Source organism: Wallemia mellicola, assembly GCF_000263375.1.
Source record: "Wallemia mellicola CBS 633.66 unplaced genomic scaffold WALSEscaffold_23, whole genome shotgun sequence".
Lineage (NCBI taxonomy): Eukaryota > Fungi > Basidiomycota > Wallemiomycetes > Wallemiales > Wallemiaceae > Wallemia > Wallemia mellicola.
The window spans coordinates 156,080-170,057 of record NW_006531980.1 but is presented as its reverse complement, the minus strand read 5'-3'; the positions used below and the strand labels follow the sequence as shown (position 1 = coordinate 170,057).

Here is a 13,978-nt window from a genome sequence, read left to right as displayed (position 1 = left end):
ATCTCGCACAGAGTATTTATATGTAGAAGACACATAATGGCAAGAATCACCTTGCGAAGAAAGATAACCAAGATCAACATTCGGTTCGAATTAGGTCCAATGCTCAGGAACGCACAAGCTCTTCAAGCCCTTTACGAGTTTTTCAAACCACAATTGACTACGTACCCAAGATACTCCGGTGGTTCGGCGTAACCGAGAAAATTCCCGGACACGCAAATCATCAAGACATTTTACGACACTAGTCAAGAAACGCTTCCTACCAATTCAACATACCATTCAAATCCTCATGCTTTAAGAAGTATTGATGGACGTAGTTTAACTTTGTATCGTCTTAACAATATATTTAGATTTCATCATCATCATCATCATCAGGCCACTGCCCTTGAGGTGGAGATGAAGGCTAGGATTCTTTTTTTACAAGAGGAGAATAGGTTCAACTCCATAGGGGTGTAAAAGACATCATAACTTTACGACTCTGGTAAGAAACGCGTCCAATTGAATCCTACAAAAACTCAAGTGAAAACGACACGTGATGCCATAAAGAAGTATTGATGGACGCAGTTTAACTTTGTTTCATTTTAAACAATATACCCAGATTTCATCATCATCATATTCCTTTATTAATATCAAGATCTCTCATCATTTGTGATGTGTAAGCTTGCACAGAAAGTTACACGTTTACATTTGGTAACTTCGCCAGTTAAATAAAGCAGATATCCGAAACAAATATTTGTCAGTTAGGTAAAGCAGAACAGAAGAGAAAAGTCAGAAGATCCTGATATCTTAATTCCTTCATCTGGAGTAGAGGTTTAAAAATCGAATCCATGCAATATAGAATAAAACATCACAAAATATTCTTGCTTATTGGTTTTTAGTATCTGACAATATGAATTATTAATGTTTGAAAATGATTTGCTACAGAATCAACAGATATTGACTACCATTGGAACCAGTCTAATTCACAGCAAAGTGTCTAGCGAAATGAGTGGTTATGCAACTGACTCTCCATCCTAGCATGGCGGTACAGCCCATTTAATGCATCTCCAGTCCAATTGCAACTTCTAAATAACATTCGACAAAAGTAGTCTCCTGTATGCGTGTCATAGTAGTTAAGACACAAGGAATTAGTTGGATTGACATTGATCATATAATTAAATGTCCCATACGGACCAATCTTGATAATCATTAAGTTCGTTAGTTATGTCATTATGTTCATCAAACCTCTTCTGGTTCTAGGAATATTCCACATTAAAAGGAAACCCTTTATCCTATGAATATAGTGACTAACTGATGAAGTTAATTGTCCTCGCTCGTGCTTCCTACGTAACATAACAGGGCCTCCAGAACCTCTAAACAAGCTTTAAATTTCTTATCGAAATATACTAGTTCTCAGATTTTCTCGTAGGTATCTGGAGCTGCTTTACTTAGGACTTCAGATGAGATAGGATCTAAATAATGTTTTTATCCTTCTGCCTTTTTTCAAACTTGAAACTCATAAAGGAGCAGCACCCGTAGCTAAAGTTCCGACTCCAGAAAAAGCGCGTTAAACGATTCTAGCAACTCCAGGAATGTCTCTCCAAATATGTCTTTCCTTCTTTGTGATAAACAGTATCTCCTCATTTGAATAAATACAAAATTGTCCAATAGATCTCTCTTTCCTTCATACCTTTTCTCATCAAAACGATGTTGGCCAATTCCAATTAAACCTGTTCCAAAGTTATTAGCTGCTGTAATGAAAGGGATCGCCCATTCTGCTGCTAACCCCGCACCATGTTCAGATAGATCTATAATTGATGAACTGTCATAAGTCTTAATATCCACGCCACTTTCGTTAATCTTGGCCACAACTATTTGAAAAATTGTTAACATCGCGACGCAACTATACTTCAATGTAGTGAAGACAGACCTAGACGCTTGACCAGTAATTGAGGAATGCTGTTTCTTGCTTGTTGGTTGAAAAGCCATTTGTATAAACATGTTTAATTATCAATATAAATATAATTAAAGTTCCAAGAGAAACTATAGAGACGAAACACTTTAATAACTCTTCCAATAACATTATGACGCCTTTGGATCACACTAGGTTTTACGTGCAAAGTTTGGATCACAACTAGTTTCTAACTAGTTTTACGTGCAATTTTTTAAGTAGTATTTTAATAATACATTTAATACTGCATAATTATTATTCACTTCTTGTTCTGTCCAATGCCAGCAGCAGTGTAGTAGCTACCTGAATCGATGCGCCATCGTTCAGTGAGCTTTGCCATCTTCGAGGGCTAAAAGTCCCGTTATCGTACATCTAGTTGTTACGCTATATTTAGAGTAGCTGGATGAACACTAGTTTCTAAGATCAATCTTGCCATACCTTGCAAAGATTGTGCCGGAAGCTCGACTGCCTCGACTCTTGGTAAACCCATTATAACACCACCGTTTGCCGTGGCCTCGAGTACAGTGACCGCAAAAGTTGGTATTGACCTACAAAGAGCAGTACAAGCGTCAAAGTGTTTCCCTCCAAGGAATCTACACCTTCCAATTGATCTGGAGATAGCCAAGATGAGGTCACTTTCGGATGTCCATTCGCATGGAAGTGCTGATACCACCATCATATCCGCACGTATCTTGCATGGCGAATTTGGCATAGCTCTAACTACTTTGTTGACTTTGGAACCCATGAACTGATCTGTGACATAGTGACATCGGCCAAATTGAGAGAAGAGACTTACTTCTCTTATTAATCTCAAAGTCTCTCACTCTTTGGGCAAGTTTACACATCACAAAGAGTCAGACGTTTATAGTTCTTGCAACTAGTCAATATTTCTATACTCTGTATCAAATGTAACTAAACAAAAAAGTAAAAGTACTCCAGCTATATGAAAACCTTGTTGCTTTACAGGGTTTTATTTTATCAGGGCAATGTACGACTCAATATGGCTGGTGCAAATGTTCCTGTTTGTATTTTGTACAGCAATTTAGAGTGAAAGCCTTCCCAAACGATACTAAAACGATACCACGAATGAATCCTGTAAAGCGTGTACTATCCCATTTTACTTTGTATGTCCTTAAGCCAGAGTGGTGCGAAGAGTATCATAGTTTGAGAACCTACATAAATGATTATTCACACAATTAAATAATTCACTTAATTCAGTGCAATATTGGTATTACAACAGACGAAAGATCGCTAGACATATTAAATGGAAAATTTGCTTAATGTTAACCTCTACTTAAGGTTATTTTCAAGAAAATAAAGTAAACATGTCAAATAAATAATATGCATATAAATTCATTGTATTGATAAAATAGATCCTAATTTCGCACTTAACAAAGTTTCATCATTATCTTTCAGACAATCCAATCTCCTCTGTATTATTTCAGGACTAGCTTTAGCTTGACCAGGTAACTTGAGATTGTGCTCGTCATTATCATACTGTATCACCATTTTTGCGGTTTCAGGATGCGTTGACAGTAGTGCCACAATAAGATCTCTCCGGAGTGCTTCATCTTGAGTATGCCATAAACATAGTGATGAATGATGAAGTGCGATCCAGTATGCAAGAGGTTGAATGTTTAAAACAAGAGACTTTGTTGAGATGGCTCTAGCGTATGCCCTTATTACATCCACATTATGTTCGAGCGGGAAAAGGAGTTTGTTTACGAACCACTTTGGGAAGTCCGTCCACGTCAATTTGATACTTTTGACACATGTAGCGTGATCAACCCACAAAAGCCTCCTATATTCCTGAGCTAGCAATAATGGAGGGAACAGCATAATGGCTGTATTGCGATCACCTAATGAAATTGATTCAAAGAGACCAACGTAGTCAGTGTATATTTGATAGAAAGGTATGTCAGCCCTAGCTTCCTCCTGTGCATCTTCCAGTGTATACTTATCGTTTTCCAATCCGGTCAAAACCTTATGTAAAGTTCTTTCAAGAGCGATCTGCACACGTTCATTCCTGAATACCTCACCACCTTCAACACCCAACTCAAGTAAGAAAATACGCATGAGTTGTAGTAATTGTTTACTACAGGATGTGCCCATAATTTTGTTAATCGTTTCTTGTAGTGTGAGACCACCCATGACCAGATCCACTTCACTGTAGTTCCAATGAGCCGGGAGATTTTTCAATGCTTCACTATTAGCTGATTGAGACAATTCATCTAGTGTAATTTTAAGAGCCCAATTCTCATATAGAAGTGTATTTGCGTCAAATGGAATGGTAAGTGTAGAAATTTGAGAAAGATGGTTACTATGAATCGAAATACCTGAATATATACCATCAACTAACATCAACTTAGCGGTTTCAATTAGTAATGGGACTGTGGTTTCTTTAGATGCTTTCGCTTCACGTTCTGGGAATCCAGTTACGGTCGAAATAACTTGAGGACTTGCGTTTTGAAGCAGATGAGAAAGAACAGCAACAACAATACTTTCATCACCTTCTCGGAGAACTGTGAGAAGCTGCAAAGCCGTATGTATATTCTCTGTATTATCCAAGTTCGATTGAAGTATACTCCTACAAAGAGCATCCAAGCCAGGTCTGAGTTTGTTGTATGTGGCAGTGTTAGTCTCAGTAACGGTATTTAGGAGGACGTCTATCAATTCCTTCGGAAGGTTGTATGGACCACTATGAGAGAGCAATCGAGTAGTGGCATTGACGATGCACAATGAACTAGCAGCGTTTTCGTAATCGTCTTGAGCAAGTAGATTAATCGCAGTTTGACTGTGATGATCAAATGTCTTTTTGGTATCTTCAATATTGATGTACTCTTCCAACCATTTTGCTTTGTCCGCAACACCCTTGTTTCCTCGAAGCCATATGCTGAGATAAGACCAGACACTAGCAAGTGTGAGCTCGTCCCTAACACCTTGCAACGCGGCTAAAGCCATATCAATGAAGCTTTCTACTTGGGTCCAGACGATAATATGATGCGGTGAAGTGTGATGCGGATCTATAGCACAAATAGTCCACATTTCTAGCGTTTCAAACAGAGCTTTTATAAAAGCTGAAGAATGTGATGGTAATTCTTCCTTCTGGTTACTCAACCACCGTATGCAATCACCACTGATTAACTCCACAGCACTGACACCTTGTACTATCCCATAATTGGCCATTGTGCGCATGAGTACGAGTGACTCAATAGCCAAAAACCAGGCATCTTTGCGACTGGTCTTGAATGGCGGTATAATCAAATAACGACTAGCAACATCGACGGCTTTTCCACTCCTAATGGCCGAAGCGTTACTTCTGGAAGCTGCTGCAATGGCACTTAATGCACTAATAGCCAGCGAATCAGGTTTTTCGTCACTTGGCCAGTCTTTCTCAATAAACGTCTTAACAATCCTTTCAATGAATAGTGGCGTATTGACACACTCGCTAGCCGTCTTGATGGAATGCTTTGACAAGGCGAAGATAATATTGGCTACTTTCTTTATTTCATTGTTATCACCAGCTATCACAGCAGTACCTTTGAGTAAATCATTGAGAGTGTCCGCGAGGTCTGTTCTAAAAGTAAGAAAAGCGAGTGGAGTAGAAAGAAGTTCCTTCATCTCTGAAGGTTGAAGGTTGAGTTGACCAGAGTACACTTTTAATGTCGATGAGGCACTTTCGGCGTGAGTGAGACCATTGTTGAGGTGTTTATCGAGATGCAACTCCTCCAATACGATACTGGCTATTCCAGAAAGACCTGCAACAACGACACTTTTGTTGCTCTCGCTCATTGCAAATCTAAATGAGAGGATTGCTTTACCTAATTGGACATAGTCTAGCTTTTGGACAGTCTCATCGGTATATTCACGTTTGTACCACTTCAGCAAAATATGTGAGAGAGATCTGAGAGATAAAATGCGCTGTGATATGTTGGTACTTCCACTCAACATTAAGAACTCATCGACAGTGTAGCCTGGAGATCCTTGATCGAGCCCGTGGTGATGCATACCTTCAAGATAAGCCTCTTTCTTGCCAGTCATAAGGTTGCCGTGGAAATCAAATCTGAGGGTGTCTCCCTTGCTCTCTTCTGAAGGTGGTGGCAGTGATGTCAACCATGAATGCTGATCTTCGTTGTATTTGGCATCAGGGAAGTATTTTTCACGTATGATAAGTTGTGTAGAGTCCGGCTGATGGTCGTCTGCGGGTTGCTTTTCCTGAATTCGGACTGATTTGCGCTGTACCTTTGCTGCTCCCTCTCTAAACTGAATGAACTGTCAGAATGCATAATATGTTGTTAAATGATACGCACTTCTTCCTTTCCAGCATCTTCTTGCTTTCTTTCTAACGTCTGTTGCTCATAAACATCACCGATAGGCTGCTAAGAGTGAGTTGGATGGCGTAATCTGATAAAAGTTATAAATACCTCATCTATAGTTTCTTTCTTCGCTGCTCGTTTGCGCAAAAACTCAACCATTTTGGCGCCTAACTTCTCCTCAATATCTTCCTGCTCCTGGAGGATCTCTTCTTTAGACATTTTCGCTATAAGATTTCTATTCTCAGCGTCAATTGATTGGTCATGTACTGCAGAAGCTGCGTTCGCGATAGCTGAGGTACCCGCTACCGGTTCTTCTGTCTTCTTTCTAGACTTCTTAAACTGACTTCTTATCTTTGGAATTGGGAATCCAGTTACCGGAGCTGAGGGTGGTGCTGGTGCTGGTGCTTCCGCATGGCTATTGACATCCTTCTCTACGATATCACTAAGCATGAGGTGATGTAACAAATTCAAGAAGTTTTTGGAATCACAAATGCAATTAAAATACAAAATCAATCACTATCGCTATCAAGTACGACCAATTTCTGCTCTTCTTTCTTCTCCTCTGATTTTGGCTGTGTCGATGGTGTTGTCTTGAGTCTCAATGAGTTCATAAGTTGATCCTGGTATTTATGAGTTATAGTAAGATATGAAGCATCCACTCACTTTTTTGGTATCACTATTGGGGTCTTTGATATCACGATGAGAAATCCCAGCCGGATTAAAGCCAATTTTGCGTACATGATGCGAATGGAAGACTGTTCTACGTGTTTCGTTAGACTCTTCTTCTTGGCTCGATCTACTGAGATTGCTTGTAGCTCTTGATCTTTTTGGCTTCGATACTTATGTTTTCTTAGTCGTGTGATCGCATTGAAAAGTAAGACTCACAGTCTTTGATCATATTCTCGTTCTCCTCACGTTGTCGCTTTCTCTTTAGTCTTTCTTCCTTCTCCCGTCCATAAACACCTGACGAATTCTGTTCAGCATTGCTTGTAGAAACACCACTAAATGTGTAAGTAGGTGTGTAGTTAGTATCGTACGGCTGTCTATGTCAATTAGAGGATAATGATTATCTAGACTCACATCTTTAAATCCAGCAAACTTTCTATCTGCTTCTTGGAATCCTCGTGTAGGCATTTTTGAACGGAATTTGTCTTGCTTAGCTGAACTGCCCATACCACCGGTACTACGGGCTGTTAGATCTACACTACAGTTAGAAGGAATAACTCACCTGGACGAAAATTCAGGTCTACTGTTTCGCGCCCTCTCTATCCCAGCTTGCAAATGGAAATCGCAGACTTTGCCTCTCCTCTTGTCTATCCAACTTTTACACCTTTCTCCGGTCTTCACGAGAGCCTCACATAGCCCATAATCTTTGCTATGTCCTATCACAATGATAGAATCAGCATTCACTACAGTCAACCCAAGAATGTTAGTTTTACGCGCTTGTTGCGGTTTTAGGATGTCAGGATTGAGAAGCGCGATGACAGTACCCTGTCTCAACTTCCAGAACTTCTCGTAAGCACCACCACTACCACCCTTATAGAGCATCTCTCCGTCGTGGTCCTTCTCGCTGCTGTCTGCTGAAAAGAGTACGAGCTTTACATAAGAGTTGCCTTTCTGTGAGTTGGCCATATCGATAACACTAAATGAACAGAACTTTTTGACTTGTTGTTCACTGTTGTGTTTGTTTTTATGATGTGTTTTCTCCTCGACGCTTGCCTCTTGACTTCTCTTGGTTTGCTGGACACCACTGCTTGTGCCAACTACACCAATAGTAACCCAGTCTTCATGTACGGGTATATGGAAGCTAGTTCCCCCGTGACTCAGTTGAGCGACAGAGTAGAGTGTCGAGGGTGATATAATGTAACTTCCGGTAAGTGCTGCTGTAAATTGAGAATGCGACATGTATCGTTCACTACGAGGTGTTAGGATGTGTGTTTACCTAGAATCATTGATCTCACCTTAGACGCGAGTTTGAGTTTGGCTCAAATTCCTTCAGCTCATTGTCCGATTTGTTAACTTCTTTTGGACCAAACTGGAGTTGTTCCACTATCTGTAGATCTTCATCACGTCTAATAGCACCGTCTTCGGTATTCTCTACCTGTTTCATTCTGTTTTTGAAAGAACTACTTTTGTTAGCGCTATAGTCGACATCCTCATCATGGTGTTTTCCACTTTGACGCGATTTGTTGAGTTTACTAAGGTTACTGAGAAGACTAGATGGTTTTTCTGGTACCGCTTTTGCTACTGGTGCCTTTGATTTTGCCTGAGTTCTCTTTGTCGTAACTAAAAAGACTTGTCAAAGGATGTAAAAAGGGTGATTTAAATTTACCAGAGGTGTTTTGATTGGGAGGCTGATCTAAATTCTCCTTTTTTGTCTTCTTTGGTGGTGAATCCGGTACGAGTACGTTCGATCTGCTGGAATCCTCCTCAGGATTCTTTTTGTTAGCCAGTTTTGACTGTAGTTTAGCAATCTGAGCTAGAATTTGTTCATCATTTAGGTTGTCTTCGTTGTTCATCGTCAACCAAGTTATAGCGCAATCTGGATGATAAGCTGGCTCTTTTTGTCCTTTATATTTGGATATGTGGCTTCTACAGATAGCTTTAATGAGTACCTCACTACAAACCCACTTCAGGATGGCAGAGTCGACGTTGGGTTCAACTTCACGATAACCGATAGCGAAATCTGTGAGTGAATTTTCATTTTTGGGCATTTCTTAGGATAACTTCTAGCGCCACATACAAATTTATTCCCTCTCCCACTCGTCAATCTTCTCAGATCGCCTGAAATCGATATCGACGAACTTCATTTGAGTCTTTCAGCGGGCATTTGGGATTATAGCAAGTGGCACTACCCACACTTCCCACAACTAGGCAGTTCAGGTATAGAGTTGTGGGTGTCACACAATTCTGACAGGTACGTACGTGTTATCAACGTCATAAAGCTCATTTCTCTCAAGTACCCCAACAAAATGGAATAGATTGGTGCATACGCTTTCAGGAATGTTTTGCGCATCATTTAGCACTTCTGATAATGCCCACCAAGTCGAATTGAAGGGTAAGACATGGACGCATGCACAGATTGCGTCACAACTGCCATGCACGGAGAATCTTACTCCCTTTATTGCTTTATTACCATGCAAGAGCTCGGCAGGATTGGGACAACTGCTTAATCCTCATAAATTATTCGATGCAGATTACCATAGTTTGGGATTGTCTTTGTATCGGACTGACAACGGAGCAAGGGTCGAAATAATGATCGAGGCTGTTATGAATCCAACTAGAGTGAATCAACAGAGACGTATGTCGCGATTTTTATACTTCCTTTTTACTCACATTGAGATATCTAGAATACTCTACGAAGGGGATGTTAGATAGGTCTGTCAACAGCCCTTGTCCGTTAGCGGATAGCAGTAAGGTTTATTTCAATCTGCCTCCAACACCTCAGCAAGGACACGATGAAGACCTCTGGGTGGTTCTTCCAGAAGACCACGATGGTGAAGTTAAAGATGGAATTGTTGATCTGGACATAATGCAGTGTATGTGCGATGCTCGAATAAATCTGTTTCTAAATTTGGCATAGCTGTCAAACCACTCGCTTTGTCAGTGGTTTATCCCTTTCAAGAAATATTTACCTATCGTACGTCGCTTAGTAGACATAATATTTTTAGTCTTATTCTACATACAGCAAAATCTATAACAAATCCACCTTTACTGATCAGAAGAGATCAGATCGCCGGTCCAATTGAAGAAACAATGTTGGTGAGAACGGTGGTGGAGAACACAGAGGATAACGATAGACAAGTTAGCTACTTCCACTCAATACCCTGGCAAATAGAACCCTGGCTGCACACCTTCACAATAAATGGTGGTTTGAATGATACAAGCTACAAACATTCGCTTGGCGAAGCCAAAAAGGACCCATATAAACTCCAAGTGAATGCGACGATACCTGCACACTCTCAACTTACAATAGAGTGTTTATACCAACGCCAGTTTCTCCAATATGCAGATTACGCACCTGATATTCACCGCGGTGTTGATATTCCTCCTGGAGTTTTATTATTCAATCGAGATGATGAAACGAGATTTCAATACACAACACCCTTATTAATTGATCTCGCTACACCTGATTTCTCAATGCCATACAACGTTATCATTATTACCAGCACAGTGATAGCTCTCTTCTTCGGAAGTGTTTACAACATTCTAGTCAAAGAATTCCAGTTAATCCCCAGAAAGGAGAAGGCAAAAACAGACTAAATGATAGTATTTTTAATCGAAACAAAAAATGTATGAAATAGAAAGAGACTTTTTAGTTGACGTTGTAGAATTGGAAACCAGGTGAATTTGGTTCGGCGTTGTCTATAAGTTTCTTGACGTGATCAGGAAGATCCTTGTATTCGTCACTTGCAGAGCTGTTCTGGCCCTCGACTTCAACGACCTCAAATTGCTCAAGGTTGAGTGTCTTACGGAAGTATGCAGCGCAGTTGAGGAGAATCTCACGCTCATTGAATGGTAAAGTTCTATTGAAGGCAGTTTCACCACCAAATTGCATAGCGCGTCTCTTGAGTGATTGAATAAATGGCATAATTCTCTTATCCTTAATCAAACCCTTTTCTATGAGAATGTTCTTCAACTTTCCGTCATCGAAAGTCTTATCGGATTCAGTCCAGCATTCGGTGGCGAAGTTTACACACTGCTCTTGCCAAGCTGGGTAGGACTTTGCTGTGAATACCTTCAATGCCTTCTTAGCCTTAACGTCGAATGCTTCATTTGCCTTGCCCTTCTTACGTTTTGCCAATGCGAGTTCAGCATCTCTCATTGTCTTGACAGATGCTCTTACGTAGGTGAGACTGTCGTAAAGTGTTTGGTCAACTTCTGGGACTTCTGGATAACGCTCGTGTTGTACGCTACCAGGCAACTTGAGAATGTTTTGCCAGACATGTTCAGAGAAGTGAGGAATGAGTGGTGTCATAATGAGTGCTTGCAATTTGATCCAATCGAGGATGAGATCTGCATGCATGCCCTCAACGATAGTTACTTCACGGTACCAATCTCTTGCAGATTGGAATTCATAAAGAGCCAACTTAAGTGCCTCTTTGTAGAATGTACCTTCGTAACTCTTGTATGCTTCACGAATACAGTGATGCATTTCATTGCGGAATGCCTTATCGTGGAAGGTATCGGCAGGACCAGTTCTAAATGATCCCTTGTTCTCGACGACTTCCTTGCACCATTCCGTCAATGTGTGTAAACGGAGAATAGCAGCGTTGGCTGTCTTTTCTTCGAAGTTTGCATCTTCGATACCGTCACCTGCATCTGCTAAAGTGAGTCTTGTTGCGTCAGCACCGAACTTCTCGACAGCGTCTCTAAGAGTGAGTGTGTTACCAGTTGACTTGGACATCTTTTGACCGTTCAACATTAAGTGACCGTTTGCTCTCATAGATCTTGGCCATTGGTCTTCTGGGAAGAGACATGAGTGGTTGTATATAGAGAATGAAAGGTGGTTGTTGATCAAGCTGTGGACTGTCAGCAGGAGTCTTCATAAAAAGCTTTAACGTACTCTTTACCAGATGAACGAAGATCCATTGGGTAGAAGTAGCTGAATTCTTTTTGGATTCTCTTGAGGTCTTCCTCCTTAATTGAAGTCTCAGGGAGTGGACCACCACCAAAGATGTATTCGAAAACTTCATCAGTGAGTTCTTCAGGCTTGATGCCCATTTGTCCAGGCCTGGTACCCTTGACATCACCTTGAAGGAGGTGAGCAATAGTGTAGTACGCCATGTAGATTGTAGAATCAGTAAGTGATTCGACGAGGTATTGTTTGTCCCATGGTAATTTGCTACCCAAACCGAATGATCTAGCACAAGCCCATTGGTTCAACCATCCGAGTGAGTATTCGAAACCTTGTCTAGTTTCTGGGAAGTAAGTGTTCATTCTTTTGAGTAACTCAAATGCTTGAGCCTTCCATGCTTCTTCGCTGTAGTCTAAGTACCATTGGTCACAGAGCGCGACGATACATTCATCACCACTTCTACTCATGACCATACCTTCTGGTTCAGAGTAAGCGATGGCTTCGTTGCTCTTGATCATTGCATCTCTAACCTTGTTCTTGACTTCTTGGACAGGTTGGCCAGCATATTCACCAATAACCATCACACCACTGTAGAAACCTTCCTTGTAAGCTAACTCCTTAGCTTCCGCGAGGTTCTTAGCATCCTTTGGTGATTGTACCTTGAACTTCTCACAGAGAGTCTTTGCGGTAAGATCACCGAAGCTTGGTGTCTTAAGAACTGGGATGATATCGTGTGATACCCATGCTGGATCGATACCGTAAAATTCAGCCTTCTTTCTGAGTTCCATGTAGTTGGCATAATCGTCTGGTGAATCTGATGGAACGGAGGTGACAACACCAGTACCCTTGGTTGGCAAGACACTGTCCATTGGAAGGATACGAATGCATTCAAGGATTGCAAGTGGTGCCTTAAGTGATGTACCGACGATGTCGCTACCCTTGATAGTAGCAAGTCTACGGACTTCGCCTTCGTAGGCTGTTACACCTTGGTAGGCCATGTTACGGATAGCTCTCTCAGTACAGACGAAGACTTCGTCATCGTTGACTGCGAAGACACCATATTCAATCTTTGGACCGACGTAGCAGTTGGTTTGACCGTACATAGTCTCAGGACGGAGGGTAGCAGCGACAAAGAAGACCTTCTTATTGGCAAGAGTGGATTTAACTTCTGGGGAGATCTTGTCTGACCAGTCAAGGACTTGCATTTTGATACCGGTGTACTCTTGAGGACCGACACCTTCACCAGATGATCTATCGTGGTCCATACATGGTTGGCCATCTTTGATAGAATAGATGGTGTGTCTCTTACCGAACTTGACCTTGTTGAGGAACTTGAGCTTGTTCATTTGCCATCTAACGAAAGCATCGTAGTATGGGTTGATGTCGGTGGTGATGAAAGAACGTCTCCAGTCAATACGAGTGCCAAGAGCGGTACAGTCTGCTTGCGCGATTGGTGGGAAGTACTCAAGCCAGTATTCTGGTTCTGCAAACTTATGGATCTCAGATCTTGGGACACCGATAGATTCCATGATTTGGAACTGGTATTGGAGGCCGGTATTCTTGGCGGCAATCTTACCCTTCTGAGCCTTGTCTTTCCTTTCCTCAGCTTGGTTAGCAGCAGGAGTGGATGTCTCGGCTGGTTTTTCTTCTGATTGTTGCTCGTAACCAGATAAATCTTTACCGAAGAGTTCCATTTCACGAACGAGCTTGTCAGCAGCAGCCTTGATTGGCATACCAGTGCAGTGATAGCCTAATGGGAAAAGAGCCTTCTTTCCCTTCATTCTCTCCCAACCAGTGGCGAATTCAACCTTTGAGATGGAGAAAGCGTGTCCTAAGTGAAGACTACCGTTCATGTATGGGTAAGGGAATGTAGAGAGGTACTTTGGGTACTTTTTGTGCAATTCCTCGGTTGACAACTCCATGAGTTCGTTTGGAGGGTCAATTTCGAAAGTTTTGTTATCTTTCCATTGTGATTGAATGGATTTCTCGATATCTTTGAGATAGTCTCTTTTGTCTGTCTGTCGACTGCTGTTAGACGGGATGAGAAGAGCGATAGAACTATCTACAAACCTTCTCCAACTGAATTGGACCTTGTGTAGTCATTCTACGTAATCTGTTTACTAGAAATCTAAGAATTTTATTTTTATTCCTTCGTAG

At 41.2% G+C, this 13,978-nt stretch overlaps 6 protein-coding genes across 6 annotated transcripts; 1 reads left to right on the top strand and 5 right to left on the bottom strand.

The window, feature by feature from the left end:
- Positions 1-758: 758 nt before the first annotated feature.
- WALSEDRAFT_61313 (hypothetical protein) lies at positions 759-1,919 on the bottom strand. Its single transcript, XM_006960126.1, has one exon. The coding sequence runs from the start codon at positions 1,867-1,869 to the stop codon at positions 1,516-1,518; it is 354 nt and encodes a 117-aa protein (XP_006960188.1). The 5' UTR covers positions 1,870-1,919; the 3' UTR covers positions 759-1,515.
- On the bottom strand, positions 1,901-2,818 carry WALSEDRAFT_61312 (hypothetical protein). The gene has a single exon (XM_006960125.1). The coding sequence runs from the start codon at positions 2,670-2,672 to the stop codon at positions 2,307-2,309; it is 366 nt and encodes a 121-aa protein (XP_006960187.1). The 5' UTR covers positions 2,673-2,818; the 3' UTR covers positions 1,901-2,306.
- A 443-nt stretch (positions 2,819-3,261) lies between these two features.
- Positions 3,262-6,613, bottom strand: WALSEDRAFT_55423 (hypothetical protein). Its single transcript, XM_006960124.1, has 3 exons — positions 6,352-6,613; positions 6,238-6,306; positions 3,262-6,190 (listed from the first exon to the last, which is right to left on the bottom strand). Exons 1-3 carry the CDS (start codon positions 6,460-6,462, stop codon positions 3,281-3,283), a joined length of 3,090 nt encoding a protein of 1,029 aa, XP_006960186.1. The 5' UTR covers positions 6,463-6,613; the 3' UTR covers positions 3,262-3,280.
- A 139-nt stretch (positions 6,614-6,752) lies between these two features.
- On the bottom strand, positions 6,753-8,762 carry WALSEDRAFT_66037 (hypothetical protein; the record flags this gene model as incomplete). The annotated part of the gene is made up of 7 exons (XM_006960123.1): positions 6,753-6,863; positions 6,907-7,082; positions 7,129-7,282; positions 7,324-7,426; positions 7,472-8,158; positions 8,205-8,529; positions 8,576-8,762. 7 exons carry the CDS (start codon positions 8,760-8,762, stop codon positions 6,753-6,755), a joined length of 1,743 nt encoding a protein of 580 aa, XP_006960185.1.
- Positions 6,801-13,965, bottom strand: WALSEDRAFT_61310 (leucyl-tRNA synthetase). Its single transcript, XM_006960121.1, has 13 exons — positions 13,892-13,965; positions 11,810-13,839; positions 9,932-11,765; positions 9,827-9,883; positions 9,594-9,782; positions 9,204-9,544; positions 8,576-9,160; positions 8,205-8,529; positions 7,472-8,158; positions 7,324-7,426; positions 7,129-7,282; positions 6,907-7,082; positions 6,801-6,863 (listed from the first exon to the last, which is right to left on the bottom strand). Exons 1-3 carry the CDS (start codon positions 13,922-13,924, stop codon positions 10,559-10,561), a joined length of 3,270 nt encoding a protein of 1,089 aa, XP_006960183.1. The 5' UTR covers positions 13,925-13,965; the 3' UTR covers positions 6,801-6,863; positions 6,907-7,082; positions 7,129-7,282; positions 7,324-7,426; positions 7,472-8,158; positions 8,205-8,529; positions 8,576-9,160; positions 9,204-9,544; positions 9,594-9,782; positions 9,827-9,883; positions 9,932-10,558.
- WALSEDRAFT_40883 (Gpi16 subunit, GPI transamidase component) lies at positions 8,779-11,745 on the top strand. The gene is made up of 6 exons (XM_006960122.1): positions 8,779-8,931; positions 8,977-9,160; positions 9,204-9,544; positions 9,594-9,782; positions 9,827-9,883; positions 9,932-11,745. Exons 1-6 carry the CDS (start codon positions 8,790-8,792, stop codon positions 10,504-10,506), a joined length of 1,488 nt encoding a protein of 495 aa, XP_006960184.1. The 5' UTR covers positions 8,779-8,789; the 3' UTR covers positions 10,507-11,745.
- Positions 13,966-13,978: the final 13 nt, after the last annotated feature.

What these genes read in the sequence shown, in the direction of transcription:
- WALSEDRAFT_61313 (XM_006960126.1), bottom strand. Translation starts at nt 1,869, where the DNA reads ATGTTAACAATTTTTCAAATAGTTGTGGCCAAGATTAACGAAAGTGGC.
- WALSEDRAFT_61312 (XM_006960125.1), bottom strand. Translation starts at nt 2,672, where the DNA reads ATGGGTTCCAAAGTCAACAAAGTAGTTAGAGCTATGCCAAATTCGCCA.
- WALSEDRAFT_55423 (XM_006960124.1), bottom strand. Translation starts at nt 6,462, where the DNA reads ATGTCTAAAGAAGAGATCCTCCAGGAGCAGGAAGATATTGAGGAGAAG. An exon ending in AGAAAGAAACTATAGATGAG is followed by an intron (nt 6,307 to 6,351) that starts GTATTTATAACT and finishes ACTCACTCTTAG; the next exon opens with CAGCCTATCGGTGATGTTTA. An exon ending in AAGATGCTGGAAAGGAAGAA is followed by an intron (nt 6,191 to 6,237) that starts GTGCGTATCATT and finishes CAGTTCATTCAG; the next exon opens with TTTAGAGAGGGAGCAGCAAA.
- WALSEDRAFT_40883 (XM_006960122.1), top strand. Translation starts at nt 8,790, where the DNA reads ATGATAAGCTGGCTCTTTTTGTCCTTTATATTTGGATATGTGGCTTCT. An exon ending in GATAACCGATAGCGAAATCT is followed by an intron (nt 8,932 to 8,976) that starts GTGAGTGAATTT and finishes GATAACTTCTAG; the next exon opens with CGCCACATACAAATTTATTC. An exon ending in TGATCTGGACATAATGCAGT is followed by an intron (nt 9,783 to 9,826) that starts GTATGTGCGATG and finishes AATTTGGCATAG; the next exon opens with CTGTCAAACCACTCGCTTTG.
- WALSEDRAFT_61310 (XM_006960121.1), bottom strand. Translation starts at nt 13,924, where the DNA reads ATGACTACACAAGGTCCAATTCAGTTGGAGAAG. An exon ending in GTCCAATTCAGTTGGAGAAG is followed by an intron (nt 13,840 to 13,891) that starts GTTTGTAGATAG and finishes AGCAGTCGACAG; the next exon opens with ACAGACAAAAGAGACTATCT. An exon ending in CTTCGTTCATCTGGTAAAGA is followed by an intron (nt 11,766 to 11,809) that starts GTACGTTAAAGC and finishes GACAGTCCACAG; the next exon opens with CTTGATCAACAACCACCTTT.